The sequence below is a fragment of the Ornithodoros turicata genome, chromosome 2 (assembly GCF_037126465.1).
Source record: "Ornithodoros turicata isolate Travis chromosome 2, ASM3712646v1, whole genome shotgun sequence".
In the NCBI taxonomy this organism is placed as follows: domain Eukaryota; kingdom Metazoa; phylum Arthropoda; class Arachnida; order Ixodida; family Argasidae; genus Ornithodoros; species Ornithodoros turicata.
Window position 1 is genome coordinate 63,959,253 of NC_088202.1, and position 23,130 is coordinate 63,982,382.

Sequence of the window (23,130 nt, forward strand, 5' to 3'; positions counted from 1 at the left end):
TACTGGGCCGACTGACCGTGCGTTTCATCGTTCATTATGTTAACCGCTGGGCCTTGTGTTTGTTTGTATGTTGTAACGCCACCACGTCTGGAAGGCGAAGGTGGTGGTGTGGAAATAAGATGGTGTTTTTCTTTCCGTTGTTAAAGGCCCATTTATGGCAGTAGCCGAATTCGTCGAATGATAAACCTGTCCTCTTTTTTTCCCCCGCATCGAACATCCAGACACTTCGCCGCGTAGTTTCTGGAAACTTTACCCTCTTTTTTGCTCCTCCTCTTTTTTCTCTCTCTCTCACTGTTCTAATATATCCCTCCTCTCTCTTGCGCAGAGACAGAGTGTCGTTACGCATATATTTTCTGAGTTAAACGTCAACAGCGCATTTCCCTCGTTTCCTACTTTTACGGGCGTAAGTGGGTCAGCATCCTTGGCAGTACCTGCACCGCAAGAGGAGGCTCTCCTCTATGCTCATCATATCCGCTCTGCAACGTTCTAAGAACGTTACTGCCCCGATGGCGTCAGTGGATGACTCATAACAAATCCGCATTGTATGGAAATTTCCAATATCCCCAGAGTTTTACCGAACTCTTTGTAAGCCTACTGTTTCTATGTTCAGCCATCGGGCTTACTAGGAAAAAAATGCGGTATGTACTCAGTGTTGTTTATGCAGACTGATAAGTGCGTAGCTGTATGAGGGAGCGCATGATAACGTTGCACTGTGTCCTCATTTTGTGCAAGGTAGCAACGCATTGAGCCGGTTAACCATCGTTTGTGGCCATGAAGCTTTTTACAGCGGTGATGGCTGTACTGTGTGCACCGATATTGGTAAGCGGTCGAATTAGTTCGTAGTAGAGTAGGCACGACTGGTACTCACTGTAAATACGACCTAAGGTATACCTCTAAAGCATAGGGCGCACTAGGATGAAATGTTTTACTGAAAACAAAGAATGAGACTGGCCGATATGGGGTCGACGGCTCAACAAGGCGTGGTTCTGGAGGGGTGTCCCGATGCCCTAACACGCGTCTCAATTTCTGTGGTCACAGAGTCTATCAACCGACCGGGTTCGTTTTTCTTATTCAACTCCGGTAACTCGGGAGTAACCCTCGATGGGCGACAAATCAGGATTAACGGAAATGATGTCATAAACCACCGACGAAAGTCCGGTCACCCGAGGGTTGCAGGGGTATACCCACGACCTACTATATACTGACAGTATATAATAGGTCGTGGGTATACCTACTCCCGGCTACCCTGCCCGGCAGGCGGGATAGCAAGGCTGACCTTCCCTACCCCATATCAAGCAAGGGTTCTGACGTCACTCGCGTCAGTTTTGACGAGCAGACGACTAGCCACGGGTGGTTTCAGTTTTTCATTTTGACAGCTTTGTCCGATACGATTTGGTGTCCGCACTGCGTTCTCAATAGTGAAAACTTACAAGGGCTAATTGGGGATATCCGTATTGTCCAGGGGTTAATTTATGTCATAATGAAGGGTAACTGTGATTAAGACTTCATTCGCTCACTTGCTTTCGATCGGTTCTCGTTTGAATGTACACTTTTGATTGTATATTTTGGATGTCTGCTCCTGAGACGAGTTACACAGCAAATCTTTCACGCATAACAGCACAACAAAAAAGCATAATTGATTTGTAGTGTTCCCGCCACCTATCACAGGTATACGCGGCAGTTGTTTTCTTCTTTTTCTTCTTTGTCTGAGTGCTTTTCGTTTTGTCATCCTTTCCCTATTTCCAAGAGCACACTGTATTAGAAATTTGTCTAAATTTTGCGCCTTGTAGCGCGAAATGCTCTTTATTCGGTTCCTTCCTGCTGTTATGTGCGTGCTGCTCAGTCTACGCGGCGCGAAAAACAATAAAAATAAGTGAACACAGAAAGTTCGTTAACTAAACTTATGCCCACATGAACGATAATAAGACTCACAATTCTTTACTGTATTTGAAATGTTCAGTAAGTGGCAATCGTCTTTGACGCTTGCTATCAGGAATGCTGGCTATTGTACTAGTGTGCCGTCAAGTATCTATGCATCCCTCCTTCAAACGCCGGGACGTTTGAAGGAGCGTGTCTGACCTCGTTCTACTTGTCTCTCTATCTTTCTTGGAAACCTTTACCTCCTCCTTTTCCCGCGCTTCGTGTTAGGTGTCACGCTTGCGTCGTGCACCTTCATTTTATTCGGTTTACAGTTTTCTATGAATACATATTCTCAGGCAGAACTTGCACTCCTGAACACAGTGTACCTGCCGAAAACGTGACACCTGCACCAAACAGCGGCACTGGAGATCGGTGCAAATACCGTTTCACGAAGAGCGAACGAATTCAGCCGCGCCCATAAGCAGCTCTCTTCGAAAAGAGCGTCTGCTTCAGCAGCCATGTTGAGAGTAACCACCGTAGGGCGAAAATTATGCGCGAGAGCTGTCACCCTCTAGTTACGTGATGGCTTACCCTCGTACGTCACCTACTTACCCGAGGGTTACCCGGGTTAGAGCCCTGCACCATCCGCGGATGGAAGCGGTATCCGCGGATATCCGCAACATACTTGAGGATTCGGATGAAAATTTATCACTTCCTGCTGTGTGCGGTCGGATGCGGATGGCTCGAGGTCGGATGCGGATCGGAGCGGATATACCGCGTGCTATAATTTTTCCACCAGCAATTTATTTGTATTGCGCGCCGACAGCGAGCGCATGCTCGGGTTCACCTTTGACCATGCACGGCCAAGACGGGAGAGGAGGCATTCTGGAGTCTCGAACCACGCGAGCACCAGCGAGGTCGCGTTCTACGCGTTCCAGAAGTCTCTCCATATCGCGTTTCTTGAAAGGTTTACCTTTGCTTGTCGTCGTGAAGTCTTCCGTGACATGTGACATGATTCATTTCGTCAGTGGCCCTAGATGGCGGCAGCTACGGAACACGCTACTGGCTAATTCCAGCGAATTTCGAACCTGCGAGGAACCTCACCATCTCCAATTTTTTTAAAGAAATATATTCTTCAGGGGACGGGAAATGATGAAAAATGCGCCTATATTTAAGCCCCAATCTTCATCCATTTTCGAGGGAGAGGGGGAGAAAGAAACTGGTCGAAATGTGACCCAGTCATTTCGAGCTACTTCGAGGGCTTCTCAATTGAGAAGTATGCGGTTCTAAGAGCCACAATATTTTTAACCTGCTCACTGCTACATGGACAACACGCTGTCTTCTTCTTACCCATTTGTAACAGATACTTTTTTCGTAAAAAAATGGCAACGTCGCAAGAAAACGCGAAAAACGGCGTTTTTCGGAGCGTTTTTGTACTGACTCCGTTCATCGGAGAATAATGAAACCTACACCATTCATTTTGTCATTGTATGCCCTATGTGTTGATACCATTTTCATTGTTCTAGTGTTAATCTGCTAGAAGCAGATTGTAACCACCCCACAGGCTGTATCGCGATTTAGCTGTATTTTGGCCGGCGCTAGCAAAAAATGGCCACCAAAAAGTTGCCGCGATTTTTTTATATGTTGCGCAGAAACCCTTTCCTAACACACAGAAAAAAAAATGATATTCGTATTTGGTTTTCAGTGACGCTACGATTTTTTAAAGTGACAGTGTGCACGCGCGCTGCGCGCTGCCCCTAGGCGTTACTCTCCCTCATCTGGTCGGCGTTATACGGTCGCCAAGGGCGGACGCGATTCAGAGAGATCAAGTTAAAAACATGGTTATGGCTCAGAGCAACGCACTTTTAATTTATATGACTCTGGAAAACACAGGATGGGATATCTGCTTCAGTCTTCTTCAACTTTGCACTGTTGGGAGCCTCGCTTTCCTTTTCCCACACATAATGAGAACGAAGGCCGAGCACTGGACGTACACTTCCACTCATCTTCTTTTTGTTGCCTGGAGATTGTCACATCTTCCGAAGGAAGTTGCAATAAAGTCACATTGTTTACATGTCTTGACACGGCGGTAGTGAACTTACACGCGTTTCGTGTTGCTTCCGTTGCTGGAGAGCGCAAGTTGAAAATTGTTGCAGCATGTTTGACAACACCTCCGGCTCCGTCACAGGCGTTCTTTCCATGACCTGGATCTGAGAAAAACCACCTTTTTACAGTTGCGTTGCGTCCGAGCTTATAGTGCTGAAATCTGTTTTTGAAATGCGCACTGGCCCCATCAGAGATGTATACAGCGCTTCCATGCAGGTGTTCGTGGTCCTCCATATGTTCTTCGATCTTGAGAAGAGAAAGCAATGCTGCTAAGCTGTCTTGTCGGGTGTTGTTGGACACAACAGCATAACAGGGACTTGAAGTTGATGTAGTAGCCACACATGCGAATATCGAAACTTGAGTTTTGTGCCAGTGGTAGCTCTGAACTTCCTTGGGCAGGATAACTGTCCAATTCTCTGAAAAATCGAAATGAAATACAACGTGTCCTGGCTTTACAGAACACTTCTCCCTTCGGACCGCTTCTTTCTGAACCCTTCTGGTGTGGTCATGGCTGATGTAGGAGCACCCACTTTCTAATTACTTCAATGAAGTTGCGCGCAGGTAATGTCCTCCTCAGCCGACTTCTTTCTTCCCATATTGCGAAATCAATTTCTTGGTTATCTTGGATGCCCAGACTTTCTTCAGTAAGTGCTTCTGTACCTGGACACTGTTCGCAATCCCCAGAAAGACATTCTTCGCAGTTTCCATCACAGATGCACATGCTCATGATCCTTTGCGTTGCGCTCGAAGCTTGCACAGTACGTGGATATGCATTCCTCCCTGGAAGGGTTAATACTAATCCACTGAGGGCGGATGGAGTAAAATTTGCTCAAGCAAAGCGTTATGTCTAGATACTTGTTTCTAAATTTTCTGTAGGCTTCGCGGATTGAACACGTCATGTACTTCTTAGCTTTTGTGAGTTTCTGGCCTCTTTCTTTAACGTGCACGACGTCTCTTGATCCTGGGCTCTGAACGTGCAGTCCAGCTCATCCACCGTATAAAAGCTCGTTGCTGCCGCCAAATAATCTTCCTTCAGAGCACTGCGCCGGTACGGATCAGGCAATGCCCGCACATCTTATTCCGCGACCAACTTTTGTGACTTCTTAATCATGTACCTGGTTGTATCGATGGTGTATCGATGGTGTCAGCGACTCGGATATGAGCCATTATCGCGTTTTTAACGTGATTTCTCTGAATCGCGTCCGCCCTTGGCGACCGTATAACGCCGACCAGCTGCGGGAGAGTACCGCCCCGGAGCAGTGCGCAGCGCGCGTGAACACTGTCACTTTAAAAAATCGTAGCGTCATCGAAAACGAAATACGAATCTCTCTTTTTTTTCTCTGTGTTAGGAAAGGGTTTCTGCGCCACATATAAAAGAATCTCGGCAACTTTTTGGTGGCCATTTTTTGCTAGCGCCGGCCGAAATACAGGTAAATCGCGATACCGCCTGTGGGATTGTTACAATCTGCTTCTAGCAGATTAACACTAGAACAATGAAAATGGTAACAACACATAGGGCATACAATGACGAAATGAATGGTGTAGGTTTCATTATTCTCCGATAAACGGAATCAGTACAAAAAGGCTCCAAAAAACGCCGTTTTTCGCGTCTTCTTGCGACTTTGCCATTTTTTTACGAAAAAGTTTCATTTACAAATGGCTACGAAGGCGACAGCGTGTTGTCCGTATATCAGTGAGCAGGTCCAAAATATTGTGGCTCTTAGAACCGCATACCTCTCAATTGAGAAGCCCTCAAAGTAGCTCGAAACGACTGGGCCACATTTCGACCAGTTTCTTTCTCCCCTCTCCCTCGAAAATTGCTGAAGGTGGAGGCTTAAAGGTACTGTAAAGCAGTAGACAAGCATGATATGCCGGTGATGTGACTAGAGACTTTGTTGCTTCTAAATACCATATGCGGAACCATACGACCGACAACGCGCTATGAATATTTTTAATTTGCCATGAAAAATGCATTGTAGTGGAGCGGTGCGACGCCTGGTGTCAAACAACCCCCTGTACAGCGGGCAACAGTGAAAATTGGTATTACACACTATTACATCGGAACTTCGTTATTTTAGTAACCATATTATTAGTTTTCCTGTTTACCTATGCATTCTGAAACCCATGTCAACCCCTGTTTTTGCAAAGTAACCCAGCGCTGGCTGCTGCTCGATGGAGGCTCTCCCTACTTCTCTGCTGCGCCTGCGCGCTCCTTCTGTTCGCGGCCTCTTTCCAACGAACAAACTCTCTCTGTGAATCTCTGTGAACAAACAAGTCCCGACGCTGTCTGGCTTCTTGAACGGCTGGTACATTTTTTTTCAACGGCTCAGCATTTCATTTCAGTTCGCTTATCCGTTTATCCTCAGATGTGGATCGTTGTGTGGATTACAGGGGCGGATTTTTATGGTGGATTGTGGTGGATTGTTATGTCGAGCCCAGTGTTATACGCATACAATGTGGTTACCGCCGTGTGTGTCAGGAGTACGAATTCATTTCGAATACCGTATTTTCACGCGTATTAGCCGCGGCTTATGCGCGATTTTTTTCTTCTCACGGGCGCCCCGCGGCTTATCCACCGGTGCGGCTTATCTGATGACTATTTTTTCCTGGCATTTTCCCCATACGCCGATTTTAACGAAAGGGACGACAGTGTCTCTGGAACAGCACTGCCCTGCTGATGCGCGAACAGTGCGTAACAGGGACGGGTCCACATTCGAGTAGATTGATCTTCCTGGTGCATTCCCCCAAGCAGCTTTAAGGAAAGTGGTGACAGTGATTCACGTCTTCTGGAAGATCACTGACCCATCAGTCCACGAAAAACACCCGACAAGGGCACAATCCGATCTTGGTAGAACCCCAGAACTGACCTCCTCTGTTGTACACTGTGCCGATCCCGGAGTATGGACCACAGGGTTTATGGCCTTCTCTATGGTCTCCTTTGTCGCACAAATCAGTCGTCTCGTATTGTCCGCGGCTTATCTGCGGGTGCGGCTTATCTGCCAGAAAATTTGCAAAACGTCCCAAAAAACGCGTCCTGCGGCTTATCTGCGGTGCGGCTTATACGCGTGAAATTACGGTACTTAGTACAGTGTTGCCCGTAATCTTTAATTGTAATTTTCTAATTAATTGCACCGTCGATTGGAATGAAACTTGCGCAGTTTTTGTCCTGGTGGCTTGGACTATCGAATAGCCACACTAAATGGCATTTGATCGGTGCTGCTTTACAATACCTTTAAATATAGGCGCATTTTTCATCATTTCTCGTCCCCTGAAGAATATATTTTTTCAAAAAAAAATTGGAGATGGTCAGGTTCCTCGCTTGTTCGAAATTCGCTGGAATTAGCCTACTCTGTACCCTATTTAGTTGTAGGTTCCTCAATACAGCCACTATACTTGACTATTACTATGACGCGCGGACGTCCACCTGCGTAACGGTGGCGACGAAAAGAGAGCGGTTAGCGCCGTCAAGATTGCCTCTTTTTTATCATGCATGCGAGTTGTGTGCATAAACATTTTGTTAGGAAACACATGTCTTGTCTTTCCCCTTCAACAAACGGCGTTTGTTCGATACATTATAACCACGGTGTCAGAAGAGGCAGGTGTCCGAACGGGCTGCGTCAAACCTTTGGTCATTTCGGAGAGAGGCCGCCAGGCGCAGGAGGAAGGAAACGTGGAGGAAAGAAACACAGGAGCGTTCCATGGAGGAAAGAAACACAGGAGGTTTCCAACAGATTAGGGCGCCTGCCATGCGCGCTATCCTCCGTCCGCGTCCTTGACTGGGAGGGAACCACGGTGGGGGGAACAGTGACTATAGACCTGTTTCGAAATACTGCCACCTAGCGGCCGTGGGCAGCTGCGGCCGCCATGTTGCGGGAGACGGAGCGCATCAGACACACACACGCGCCTACGGGCGGCAAGAACGGTGTACGCGATTCAATGCTCGCCGCATGATATATGTGCCGTTTTTTGTGTGTGTGTGTGTGTGTCATGTCTGTGGAAATGTTCCTCGTGGCTGGATGGGTGACCGATCTATCTAAGTTGCCAAAACTTTCGGAAGAAGGCATGGCGTGGTTTGGCTTGTCACAGCGAAATTTCACAAGTTACAACTTTTACATTGAGCAATTTGTACACAAGGGCAGTGAAGATAGTAGTTGGCTCACAGCATGCGTGTTCACATTTCGGAGAATTCAGATTTTGACAGGAGCATATTTGGGATGCTTTACACTATGAACAGTTCGTTCGTTCGTTCGTTCGTTCTTCCTTACAAACAAACAAAGAAACATTATTATATTCAGGCAAGGTATGTACATCAAGGCATCGTGCTACGATGGTAAGAAAAAGGATGAAAAAAGAAATTACCCCTACGTGTCGCTGATCTGTTTGGCTCAGATGCACTGTTCGTGATGTCATGTGTGCCTTTGGTCTGCTGTGGCATAGTTGCTTCACAGAAGCTCATCTTTACTACAGGGCAGCAACTACTTTTTGTAGTTTAACTACTAGTGTAACTACTTCATAGCACCAATAGTAAAACTACTTTGTAACTACTGCCGACGCTGTCACGACTACATTTTTAACTACCTCGGCGTCTTGTGCGCGTTGCTATACAGGGTGTCCGCTGTCCAGCCTAAAGTACACCGAACGTTTAAACAGCATGATGCGCTCTACATCAAGCAGAACTGCTGGCGTATTCGATGCCCTGTGTTTTAATCGCTGTTTTGCTTAATTATTCAGGCATTTATATTGCCTCATATGATTACGTTTTTTTACGTATGATTACGTTTTCAAGCTTTTTAGTGACGACCCGAGGTGTAAATTAGAAATCTGTAGAGCGTGCCGAGAAACAGCAAGTGCAACCCTTCATTTACCCTACATTTTTCTGTAGTTAACTACAGAAAAATGTAGTTTAACGTTATAATTACATTCCCAGAGATAGCTTCTAACAATTGTTTAACTACTATGCAGTAGTTTCACTAGTTGTTTAACTACATGTAGTTAACTACTTCCCATCACCGTCCACAACCCTGAACCCCCAACACTGGGGTTTTTAACTTTTTTTATGGCGTTCTGCCAACCCGCCCAAGTTTTATCGCTGTATCACTAAACAGAAACCACGAGAACAACAACCAAGCTATCGGGCAAAAGGCAATTTCAGGGACACGTGGGTCGATTTTGTTGTGTAGCCTAAGCTGACACATTTTGATTTTCAAACACTGTTCCCTATATTTTCTAATTGTCATGTACAAAACAAATAAATACTTGAAAAGAAAGCTTCAAATGTGTACTTTTTTACATAATTAATTTACACATCTCAACGAAGAGAAAAGGAAAGATAAATTCACAACAGTTCATAGGTTGATTTAGTCTGCAGTCTGTTGCTGCGTCGGCTTCTCCCGCAACATGGCCGGCGCAGCTCAGTTCGACGAAAGCGCAACAGGTGGCGCTCATTTTTGAAAAGGGTCTATGCCGCCATGTTTCCTCACTTACGGCGCTAGTATCACTGTATTGCGATGGCAAATCCCAGCCGCTTTCCATTTCCTTTAGGTGTGTACATAGCAAAGATCCAACCTGAGTCTCGGAGACTTATGAACTGCGAGACATTCTGAATAACCCGCTGCAGAAGGATATCAGGCCTTTAATATTGACTCACTAAAAGAGAAGATCGTTCGGAATAGGCTCCATGTAAAAGCAGCCAGAGACTGCACTAGGCACAGAAGGTAGCTGGAAGAAATAACCGTAATAATTTATCTTCCTGGTTAAGACAGCACAGTATGCAGTCTTGGGGGAAAGGGAGAGAGAAGGCTTATTGCAGTTGTAATGAATCATAATAAAACAAAAGCAGTTCCCTTTGGACAAAACTAAAATAAAACATCTGATGCAGTTCATGTCCGATTTTGAATAATAACGCTATTAACCTGTCTAAGTCTATAAATATTTCAGGTGTAACGTTCTGCGAAGCCCTAACATATGGAATAATCGCATCACAGACGTGTAAAGTAAGACGTCGATCGGGTTAGGGGTTTTAACTAAAAATCGTAATTTACCTCCGACGGGCGGTAACATCTCATTACGGCCGAAGTCTCATTACGGCCGAAAGTCTCATTACGGCCGAAAATCCTTTAATCCCCAAGTGTCTCGTTACGGCCAAAGTCTCAATACGGCCGAAGATGTCTCATAACGGCCAAAAGAAGCATCCACCATATTAGCTGTGTATATACTGTGTTTTATGCTTCCCAAAATGTGTCCGAGGCAGTGTGCCCCCACGGCTCGTGTCACACACAATGGTTCATGCACACAATTTTGCGACAGTGTTTCATGCATCCCGCGTGAAAAATGTTTTTATTGTCATATGTGTCACACGATATTTGTATGTGTTACGCCATTTTCTCTCAGTATTCAAGCAACATCCTACTCGTTGGTTCTGTGAGCAAGATGTGTGTGTGTGTGTTCCGAAAAGTACTCCACAAGGGAGCTCCAGGAGTCACATGACCTATGACCATGATCTTCTCCCCCAATGCTGCCTTCTACAATTTACGTCCACCTGAAATTTAAAAAAAGTACATAAGGCACTGAAGAAAATGACATATGCTCTTGTTTGATGATGACCATAAGACATATGCTGTCAGGCAGACTTTTTTTTTCCATATATTCAAAACATATTCAAGAATTATGGACAACAATGACAATTACGTCATAATGATGCAGCTGCGTAGCCAGGAAAATATTTCAGGAGGTGTTTTATGAGGCTTGACATGGGGTGGAGGAGTCCCCCTCATCAGTGCTTTATCCAGGCCCCCCCTAACTTTTTCGCCTGTGCACCCCCTTACAGGGGGTGCCCTTGCGATTTCAGCTTCAGATACGTCTGTAATGATATGTTAAGCTGTAATGACGTAACTATAATGATGACCTCCCCCCACAATTTTTTCCAACACCCCTCTCGTGCTTGGGATTCTGGATAAACCACTGCCCCTTGTTCATTTTCGTGGGGCACTACATTAGAGCTTATGCCACTGCACTGATGTCACAATGTTATACGTGTGTGTCACTCTGGGCATTCGGAATTCCTCTAAGCTACAATATGCAAATTGAGAATATCCGAAGGGTAAGCATCAGATGTTACCTGCAGGCTTCATGCTGAAACGCGTGTACGCAAAACACTTCCGCCGTGGTGGGCGACGTCGTTAGTGTAATCATACACGCAAGACAATTGCGGGCACATGTAGTAGTGGCAGCAACCTGAAAGCGATACATTTTCTTGTTTTCATGTTTCGTTTTGTCGTTTGTAGGAAGCGCTAGCAAGGGAACAGCACTTGGTTGGTCACATGCAAGCCACAATGCGAGAGGTGCCGATATTTCGATTACGCCATCAAAAATTAAAAGTCTAGAACCAGGCACACTTCCCCATGCAACTACTTCCCCAGAATCGTGAGACATGACACCCATGACATGACACCATGTATTCACGTATAGTGTAATGTGAAATTATATGCAGGAATGAAAAAGATGCCAACATACATGTAATCCAGTGTCTCATAAGTTTGTTTCGTTTCCTGCAGCTACCGTGAAGTGCAATGCACGATTTAAAGTTTCATTTCGCCATGATGCTCACCGCACATTGCTGCACATTTCGCAAGCGTCACGCAATATCACGTGACCTCTTTTTGATCAGTGAAAATAACTCGCGTCATGGACATGCATGTTCCTCTCAGCGCTAATCACGTTTTGCATGCTATAGAAGGAGGGGCGATCAATACTCTTCCTTTCGTGTTTTGATATCTTATTATATATGCTCTCACTTCGGAAGTTCGGATGGTGTCTAGCAACGTTGGGTATCTCGTTTCTTGTGTTAAGCTCCATCCATCCTACTATATTATCTCTATGATCCATCCATCCATGTGTTAGCGATCAGTTGTAGTTTACGACGCAATAATATTATCTATCGATTTGTAGTGCTGCAACGTGCAAATTAGCGGACTTAAGCGGCACTTTAATTTCCGTCGTTGTCTTTCGAGCAGCGCGTATTGTTCCGGCGAAAATTGAGTTGAATGAATCGTCATAGTCCCAACGTATATCGCGCTGTGTTGACCAAGACCGAGAACAAAGAATTCTGGTGAGTTATGCTTTCGTAGACTGTCTGACTTAGCAGTGTGTTATCCACACATAGTTGCATTCTCATACGAGTAATTTGACTGAATCAAAACAGCCGAAGTGCCTGTAATAGATGTAGGTGGGTATGTGTTTGTAGATTTGCACCGTTTGTGGTTCGTTGCGCGTTTAGGAACAACAAATTCATTCGAAGTTAAGACACCGATAATTTGTTAAAATTTGTCGTCATATTTGTTCAGAAATGTGCACACAAGTCGGCATACTTGATCTCCTCGAATTGCTTACCGCGAACATCTGCAAATGTTGCGCAGGCTTTTGCACTGTACTAAGCGCAAAAGCATATCTGATTACAATCAATATTTCAAGAGGAAGTCATTTAAGTACATTGTTATTTATAGCTATTTTCCATTTCAGTCATGTTATGTGGGTACGCGAAGGATTCCGAAAAAAACAACAAAAAAAAAAACAACATGGCTAACAGGATGTTGCTGCCCAGGGAGTCTTGGCTGAAGAGGTGAGCTGTTAAGATTACCAATTGTATCATACGGTTCTGTTGTGAAGTGAAAAAATTTGTATAGTAGTGCACGAGAGTTAATTCGTGCACTACTTTTATAAGAAGAAACGAGAAAAGGAAAGTCATGCATGCATCATTTCATGAATTGTAATGTATCACTGTTTCATATTCACATGTTTCCATTAAGTGAATGAACTAATGCAACTAAAGTCATGGTTATGCATTGTGTTTACCTGGAAGTCACATTTTTTCATTTTTTTTTGTCTAGGTGAAGGTTTATGTTAGCCTTGTATGAAATAACAGACACACATCAACATGTATGCAGCTTGTGCACATTAAGACCAGCCATGTAGAGCCAAATGCCTGTTTTTTTTTTAAATATTCTTGCCTATTCACGGTTGCTCTTTGCTTATTGCAGGTCTACTCATTCCAGAAGCAAGAATTGTACCATTGTAAAGCGAATGGAAATAAACTGACGTCGACTGAGATAGGTGTTCCTTCTTGGCCAATGACTGTAAGATGTCTCCAAAAAATGTCACAACAAAGCCGATGTTCATCTAGCTCTCCACAAGCAGCTAACTCCACCTAGTAGCCTGCTGCTTCATAGCAACATCAACACTACCTTTGGGGTGTACACATTACACAATATGCTGCATTGTGCTGTGGTATGATAACATACTGATTATCACACAATATGTTTGTATTTATGATAAGGGCCCTAAGGGCACACTGCATGGCTTATACCCTCTGGAATCTATATCCATACCAGGCAGCAACATTGCATGTCAATGCACGTTACAATACACATATTGACTTTTGGCCGTGGGGATTGACACTTGGGGATTAAAGGATTATCGGCCGTATTGAGACTTTCGGCCGTATTGAGACATCGGCCGTAATGAGACTTCGGCCGTAATGAGATGAGATACAATCAAATTATGTAAAAAAATTGCACATTTGAACAAACTTTATTTTCAAGTGTTTATTTATTTATTTTTTGTGCTTGAAACTCAGTAAATATAGGCAACAGTGTTTGAAAATGAAAATGTGTCAGCTTAGGCGCTACACGAGCTCCGTCAGACTCTGAGAAAGTTATTCGCTCAATGACAAGGGAGTATTTGGAATACACAACAAAATCAGCCCACCGTAGCCCCGAAATTGCCATTTTCACGAGAACTTGGTTGTTGTTCTCGTGATTTCTGCTGAATCAGCAATAAAACTTGGGCGGGTTCGTACAACATGATAAGATCGTTAAAACTCCCAATGCTGGGACAAGTGCTCCGTGTTGTGTCTGTTTTTCATGGACCTTTTTCACATACGCGTCATATCCTAGCGGCTCTCCTGCGAACCATGCTCGGCGCGCGTCAAAACAAATCCACGTGGGTAGCACAAAGGACCAAAACCTGTCCGTAGTGGGATCGACGAGATCGCGCCGTTCCTTCGGTCTCCCCAGGGCCGTTTAACTGGGTCGCAGCACGGTCCCCACTTCTGTCGTCCCAATACTGCGCCATCTGGTGAAGACATAGATAACCCTATCCGGTGCCTCAAGGTCATACGCATGCGCATAGGCCATTGTTGAAAACGTCCAGTGTCCCAGCATTGGGAGTCATAACGATCTTATCATTCTATTTAATGCTGGCCTTCTGGTTCTGCCAGCTATCATGTTCTCCTTGCCTTCACTATTTTCTACTAGTCTTAGGGAGAATAATGCTTCTTCTGAAAGGTCACCGAGTTTTACATTTCGAAGGGAATATGAACACTTGATTTGCAGGATTCCGTGGATAATATCTGCACTCACCTTGTGTAATTTGCTTGATTTGAAGAGACTACATACTGTTGAATGTAAAGGTTGTAACTTCTCAAATTCCGCTGTGACAAGCCAAACGACGCCATGCTTTCTTCCGAGAGCTTTGGCAACCTGGATAGATCGGAAATCCTTTCATTCGCGGGGAACATTTCCACAGACTCGAAGAAAAAGAAAAGAAGAGACAAGCATGTATCAAGCTGCGACCATAAATCGCGTACGACATTCTTGCCGCTGGTAGGCGCGTGCGTCAGACGGGCTCCGTCTCACGCAACATGGCGGACGTAGCTGCTCGAGTGCGCTAGGTGGCAGTATTTCGAAACCGGTCTATTGCTCAAGCTGACGTACTTTTCAGGAAGTTTCACGGTTTTGCAAATGAACCAGCTTTATGGTTACCTACTTAGCGAATCATCTATAAAAGCAATTATGTAACAATATAACACCGATATAACAATATTTTAGACATAGAGAGAAAGAGACATAACTTGGCTAATGGAGCTGGGCTACACCCAGAAGAGGCATGCTGCTCCGTTTCTTTTAGTAGAGGATGGAAACCTCTTTTTTTGCTCTATCTTTTAGTTCAGCATATAAGGGAAGAATGGGAGGAAACGGGGTAGGCTGCGGCTAGGAAAGATGGGAAGGGGAAAGGAAGAGGAGAAAAGTAATTAATTAAAATAAACTTAACTAAGTTCAATCAATGAAAGAATTTATGAAAAGATTAGATCACCTCGACCTCAAGCATTTTTTCCTTCCTCAAAATTATGGGTAACTGGTACACAACCACACGGCGAAAAGAAGCATTCGAATAACTATGCAACTTCCTCAAGGACAACAGTACTGATACTGAACGTATGCACCATTCAACAAACCACGACCTCTACTGCTCTGCATATGAATCCAGTGTCTACAGCATATATCTCTCACTAGCGAACGCTTTCCCAGTTTACAAACCACTCTTAGACATGATAAACATCAAATTGCACACGCAATTCTATTCGCAACTGATAATATTAGAACCCCGAGACTAGGGAAGTACTAGAGTCACTAAATAAGCTTCGCTTCGGAGTATTGACACTGAGTTCCAACAGCGAGCATGCGACATCTTGTTTCCGCTCCACAGTAGCCACGCGCACTTCAGCGCACCATGCCATTTATCGTGCGCAGGTGAAATTAGAGTCACTAAATAAGCTTGGCTTCAGGGTATCGACACTGAGGTCCAAGAGAGAGCAGGAGCCCCACCTTGTTTCCGCACCACACCGGTACCATCCCCAGTGGAGGATCAAAGACGGCAAACATAATGCTCGCTGTTTGATAGAGAAGCGTGTGTGATTCTTGTGCGATAATCCATGTATTGTCCACCAGAGCGTCCCGAAGATGTTAAGGTGAGCTCAAGGCCGTCTACTGCTGCTTGTAAACGAAAGGAAGATTTCACCCGCGCACGATAGATGGGATCGTGCGTTAACGTGCGCAGTGCGCGTGCGCAGCGTGGCGCGGAAACAAGATGGCGCATGCTCGCTCTTGGAATTCAGTACCGATACTCTGAAGCGTAGCTTATTAGTGACTCTAGGTGAAATGTTCCTTTCTCTTGCAAGCAGATCATCAAGGTTGACGGCCTTGAACTCATCTCGACATCCTCGGGACGCTCTGGTGGACAATACATGGATTGTCGCACAACAATCATATACAATCAATTAAAAACCCCAGTGCAACAGGTGATGGCGAAAACAAGGAACAATACAAAGAGACGAGGACGACAGTGCCTCGTCGTCCTCGTCTCTTTGCAACATCCTTTGTTTTCGCCATCACCTGCTGCACTGGGGTTTTTAATTGACTTTAGCATGACATGCCAAGCCGCCCCAGTTTCAACTTTATTTAATCATACAAGCTTCTCTATCCCACAGCCAGCATTATGTCAGCCGTCTTTGATCCTCAAATGGGGATCGTGACGGTGTGGTGCGGGAACAAGATGGCGCTCCTGCTCTCCCTTGAACCTCAGTGTCGATACTCTGAAGCGAAGCTTATTTAGTGACTCTAGAAAGTACGGAACAGACACACACGGACAAAGTCTCTTACACAGCTGAAATTTTACTAGACTCACAGTGAAATATAAAGAAGACAATAAGGTCAAAGAGGCCAAGCCATCAACTTCTCCAAAGATGAGTCAAAAGTCGCCGACGGCTTGCTAACACAGTTCCCACAGGAGCGGATGAACAGTGTCTCTCTGAATAACCTTGTCTCATTAGCTCAATAGGTTTTCGTCCGTGTGTGTCTGTTGCGTACTTCCCTATGTCTCAGGGGTTCAATATTACGAGTACTAATCACCAGCTCGCTTGCGTTTTAGCCATTCTCTCCTTGTCTATTCGCAATGCTAGCAAACGCAAAACAGCTTCGCTTCGGACTTGATGCAGTTCACAATCGCTGTCACGAACGCTTCAACTGCTACTCACCGAGCTGCTTATCTTCAGGAGAAAAACTTTTCAATTATGACAAATTTAGATCTGATACAATTGCGGTATAACATTTGTGCACAAAAGCAACATAGCCGTTGTTTTGCTATATATGGGGTTATAGCCTGTGTCAAACAGCTTCAGACTCCGCGGCATTCATGTATATTAACATAAGGAAAATAAAATAAAAGTAAGAATTCACTCGTGTGGGAACGAAGCTCAATTCACGCTAACACACGGTTTATATGACAACTGCAAAGCTGATCGCAGACAACCGGCAGAATTAGAAGGAAAACGCCGCCCCTGCTGATTTGTCGGCGCCGGTGCGGTTACTAAGAAGTCTCCACGCAGGTGAGCCGGCCACGGTAGTACGTGTTGGCTCTATCCCGGCTAAGGACGATGTCAGTGTGGGGGAGGTGTGGAGGAGGAGGAAGAATGTACTGTATGTAGGATTGACGATGTGGGCAGCTGTATGCATAAAAGCTTTGCAAACGCCGTATTGCGAAAAACAACCCTAGTGCTCATTCAGGCTCAGTGAAGCTTAACCAAACCTGAACCTTCAACATTAGTGTGTTGCGCAGTGTGGAGATATAGTAAACAGCACGGCTATATCTTAGCACTGTGATGTCGCATCTGGACCAATGGCGACGATCATCATCCCCGTGCTCACGCTCCCTTTATGCAAAGCTCACACATTAAATCGTCATTTCTTTCTCGACCTTCTTCCCGTGTGACGTCACCGAATTTAGCTCCACAGCAACATCATCGTCTTCCGTGCAATAAGCGGTGTGCCAAATTACTTTTCTCCTTTCACCCTACATAGAAGGATTCATATGAACAACGCAACGTAAACGGACTGGAACTCAGACATCGTGGGCCGCACATCAGCCACGAGAAAGGCGATACTGTAGTTAGTTCGCGCCTTTGAAGAGTTATGGAATCGACATTGTTCGCACAAAGCTGGTAACAAAAGCAGTTGCTCGAGAGAATATATGATGTACTCTATGCGCTCGTCGCGCCTGTCCAAGAACAATTAAACCTTGTTTAGCACGTCGGCCAGGTGCAGCGCGTGCCCCCCCCCCCCCCTTCCGCTCAGCCTGTCGGTACAACAGAAAAGTTTCGACAGGATGTGAGACTCCGACCGGACACCTCTCTCTTCGGAAGAGGTCAGCGAATGGGAAAAACCGAACGGCAACAATGTAAATGCGTGTCTCAGCGTGTAAGGTTATGAAGTGAGTGAGTAAGACATGGAAGTCAAAGAACCCAACAAATGAAAACCAAGACGGGATGTATGTCTGAAAATATTTTACATTCCAGACACTGCATAGATTGAAACAAGGGTAGTATGAAGTACAAGATGTCATTTATGGATCAAAGCATGCTTTGTCCCTCAAATGGTCTACATTCACCAAGGCGTCTCAATGGAATATGTGTTTTTCAATGGTCGTATTCATGAATATATCGACATTTTATTGAACACTCATGGATGATACGTGCAATGAATGACTGAGACGTAACAAACCATTACCTAGCATTTTGGGCGTTGAAGGGCCGAATGAGTTAATACAAGGATCCAACATCCATATGCGATGACGTTAAGACAGATGAAGAACGCACATGAGCGCGTGGCACACGCTTATCATACTTATATACTATTTGTTATCATACTTATGTTATTATCATACTTATATATATTACCACTGTTCGCTTATGACAATGGCGATGAAGTTGATTAAACACCTTGGCGCTCGCAGTGTAAATCTACTACCAATTACATTTGATATTATGCAAAGAGAAATTCATGTAAAACGTTTTCGTTGTTAGCAATAGACCATGTGTGTGCTTTACAAGTATTTGAACTTGACTACAGTGTAAAAGGGGCAAGGACGCAGGGAAAAAAGAAAGGCGACGCAGGCACGATACCACATTACACTGAATTATCACTGAATTCAGCGTACTGGCGACCGAGACAGTGGGCGCTGCACGCGCAATATATGTGTATGTTTCAGGCCTTCGACCAAATGTGATGGATAAATAAATGACTCTTTTTCCCCAAACGCACCATAGTTTCAGTAAACATCGAATAAATAGGTGGCGGTCATTAAAGCAAGCGGAACCCGACTGCTGCCGAGGGCGCCTGAGCCAAAAGCCGAATGGGATGGTTCCTGGTCAGATAATTGCAAAAGCTAATTTGACACTCTGATTGGTCGCAGGCACAACGTTGTGTAAATGAAAGCTGTTGAGCCCCGTTGACATCATATGTACATCTGTTCTTTACTTTCAGGTGCTCACAGAGGATGCCCATGAGGACCCTCCATCGTGTTGTAAGTTCAATTCAAATCGATTGCAAGGCGTTCGATAACGCGAATTTTATACTGTCAAATGTGCCGTTTTCAAAGCAAGTCAATTGCTGAAAGTGCAGTGACGTAACAAAATGTTATATTTATTTTATTCCGTATTATAAATCAACCTCGTTCAAGGATTCAGTAGGTACACAAAATGTAATTGCGTCAGTGAACATCACGCGCTTCCAGGAATTTTCCAATGGAGCCGCAAAACCTCATAGTTTCGGATTTTCAATAGTAGGCGACATCACCGAAAGCTCTGACGTCTGTCTCCTACCCACAGCGCGCCCTTCCGCGCGGACCCCGCGCGCTGCCCCGCGTTGCGAAGCTACCAGCAGTTGTGGCGAAGAGTCGGAAATCGACCTTGAAGTAGCAATGCTGCCAGACGGGTGGCAGATTGCGCACCCCATGACGTCATACGGTTAACCTCAGAAATATAAATTAATTGTATAATACTTCCGCGTCACGTAGAGAATCTAGAAAGAATAGAATGGAATAGAATAGAACAATCTCTTGTGAGAATACTGTATGAAAAGGGTTCAAAACTGGGCTGTTTGGTGTGACATTAAAATCGATAAGAACCCCAGTGCAGGGCGACACAAGTGCGGACGCAAGGACGTCTGTCTCGTGCTTTTTGTGTCGCATTGCACTGTTTTTTTATCGATTCTACTATGTGAGTCACGGAGATTGCAACGGCATAAATTTGGTAAGATTCTGAAGGCATAATATTTAGTCCGTAGTGACGTGTTATAGTAACATTTAAAGGGACGGTCTCGTACAGCCGGGGCGATTCCGAAACTTAGCCAAAACTAGTTTCACGAGTACTGTACACATACAACCGTCAAAGTTTCATTCGGAATAACCAAGGGCTGTTTTCGAGGAATTTGTCGAAACGTGCCGTAAGAGCAGACGACAAAAGCTGCGCCTCTCTCATGCATACGTCACGTATGACGTCGGCCTGCGGGTGCGTCGTCGTTTTCATGGTAATTGTAACATGCAGAAGCACCTTGGGTTGAGTAATCCCCTTTGCTCTCGAAATGGGGACACTCAGGCATGTACCTCCGCGAGCGGAGAATGTAGCCCGAGCCAGTGGCCCGAGCATTGACTGTGGGGTCTCCCATAATGTGGCTATGGTGAGCCATAATGTGGCGCCCAATCGGATACGTGGAAGCTAAGTCACGTGTTTTCTTTCCGCGAGTATTTAATGCGGTTTTTAAATAAACACGTTCTCCTTCTTCATGTACGTCGTCAGCGACACTTCATTTCGAAGCATGATCAGTGTAAAACGGGGAGTGTAATGGAAGCGCGCGTAATATATTTTTGGTCGGAGCTGTAATGCGAGCGCGCGCGCCGATGGCCAGCGACTTCAGATTTGTGATTGTGGATGGGGTTGTTTTGCGACTTTTAACTTGTTTCTGAGGATTAACATAGTTGTTCTGAACCACCATGCTTGCCACTACTTAGAATGCGCGTTTTTCACCTGAGAACTGAAAGAAAATGTACGAGAGTTGCCGCGGTGCCCAGTAACTTCTGAAAGTCGTCTGCTCACGCCGATGCACTAGCACGCGCAAAAGCAGACGATTTCTGTATCCTATCACGGACTTACCCGCAGGGCGACGTGGCCGTTTTTATTGTTGCCAACACAGATCGCGGCGTGCTCTGCAATCTTTATCAATTTAATTCGGTTATTTAATAACTGTGGCATGTTTTGTCGGGTAAATTAGCAGTATTCCATTTTCAACAAAGGGCAATCGAATGGTACACTTTATGAAAGGGGCAGGGGGTACGAGACCGTCCCTTTAATGGACGACGGAAGCGAAAATAAGCTGAAAGCTGTTCCCGGGAAGAGTTTTTCCTAAAAATTGTGGAATTTGACTAAGATTTACGCATATTAGTTGAAACGCCACCATAATCGCGATATAAAATTCGGCCGCGGAGCACTCTGATCTCCTGGTGAGCGTCGCCGCGCCGCCGTAGCAGACCACAGAAGTGACGCATATTGTTCGTCCTGTTGGAGTTCGTGACGTTCATTTTACGGTTGTTTTGTGATCGGTGGTTGATTTTCGCGGAAAAAAAAAGTACATGCTAGTGAAGTGTTTCCTAACTGTGCTACAGCGTGTTGTCGACTTCTTTTTGGAAGCGCAATGACAGAGTATTTCTTGAATGAACAACACACGAACGGACAGGGCAGACAGAGCGTCAAACGCTCTGTCTGCCAAACATTGTCTGTCAAACACTGACGTTTATTACAAACCCTACCGAGGCTGGCCCCCAAATCCTTCCGACGGAAGGATTCATTCTCGCTATGGTGAGAGACTTGCTGCTCGCATTCTTGGCTGTCTCAAATTGCGTTCCACCAGAATATGTTTCGCAACCAACACGCTCTAGCTGTCGTCTCCGTGATCGAATTGGTCATAGCACTCGATTGGCAATCGAGAGATGCGTAGTTCAAATCCCACCGATGTCGGGCTTTTTCGATGACTGTCACACTTCAGTTGTTTCCGAAAGACGGGAAACTTATTCTCGCCGCGAATCCGTCTAGGCCTACTTGGAGACAGGTGCAACTGGACAAGTACTGTACGACACATTTTGTTGATGAATGCTTGAAAACAAATCCGGAGGTGCTCATTAGCCTTGGCTTGTCAACAAAGTACAGCAGGCTGAAAGAAGGAAGTCCCTTCTGTATTTTCACGGAAACGGAAGACGCAAATCTTCACCTCCAGTTGGCATTTCGGCGTACGTCGGATTCCGGCTGCAGATTTAAAAAAAGAAAAAGAGGACAAATAGGTACGAACCCATCTCTCATCGGAGATGTCGCCTTTAGACTTCCACGAGATCTCAGAATCGAACATTTTGAGGCGTTGTTCGGAATTCGCCGTGTATACCCCGTTCACCTAGCAGCCGCCCATGGAGCTCGAGGAACACCTGACGTCACGCGCTCCTCAGCTTCTCCTGCAACGCTCTGCGACAGCGGGCGCGCTCCGTGGGCGATCGTGTCGGGCGGGCAGTCCAGAGGGCTCGTAATCGTCAAAAATATGCCCATCCGTACAACGTACTCACAAAATACTGGTGGCACCATGATTCTACGTAGAATTTACACCTTGTTCGGACCTTTTCTTGCAACTGACAAATTTCGCTTCCTTTAAAGGGACGGTTGCAATTGGAATCCCATCTATGAAACCGATACCACCATGTTCGGCATCGGCTGACAATCAATTTGGCTAACTTCTTTCGTCTTAAAATTGCTTAAAGTGACAGTCCGGTCGAAAACATAGGTCTGGGAAACACCGCCTTATGATTTCTAATACTCCTCACAACAACTGTGCAAAATATTTCAGAAGAAATCGTATCGCACGATTTATAATCGACATTTTTCTATGCCGCAGTTGGTCCCGAGTAAAGGCCGCATCGAGCTCTCGCGTGACGTGCATAAGAGCTATGCCGCACGTGACTTGCGCATGCCTGTTTGCGCGATAGTTGATTGTTGCGTGCTAGCATTTGTCCCACAGGGGTGGCATCCAGTGTATTGCTCCGTAGACGAAAGCGTGCTGGGCGAACGCAATGCATCCTGGACAGGTCCTGGTCGTACGTCACAGCAAACTTCAAGGCACACGTGACCTTAAAGATGGCGGCGCCCGTGATCGGCGGCCAAACCGTTTGTAAACAATGCGGTTGTTGTTTCTAGACGACGTTTTGGATGTTTTTCGAACACGGTAATTCTTTTTATCCGATAATCTCGCAGTAAAACGCGTAGTTTTACACATAAAGCCTCGTATTGTTGACAAGTTCCAAAGATATGATGACGACCGCGCGTTAAGACTTACCGAGCCGATGCGACTTACTTAAACAAAGGTGAAATGGGCTACCATGTTGCGGAAGAAGCGCGTCCTAGTTTACGCTGGCAAAATACGGCCATCTCTTGGTGTTAAGACGGTGAAAATATGTCGGTAA

The 23,130-nt window shown here is 45.3% G+C and overlaps 1 protein-coding gene across 1 annotated transcript in view; it reads left to right on the top strand.

Moving 5' to 3' along the window:
- The first annotated feature begins 696 nt into the window (after positions 1-696).
- Positions 697-23,130, top strand: part of LOC135385498 (receptor-type tyrosine-protein phosphatase delta-like) — a 49,548-nt gene continuing 27,114 nt past the window's right edge. The window contains exons 1-2 of the mRNA XM_064614846.1: positions 697-819; positions 19,119-19,158. Coding sequence (XP_064470916.1) covers positions 772-819; positions 19,119-19,158 — 88 coding nt within the window. The 5' untranslated portion in view covers positions 697-771. The remainder of the gene's footprint in view (positions 820-19,118; positions 19,159-23,130) is intronic.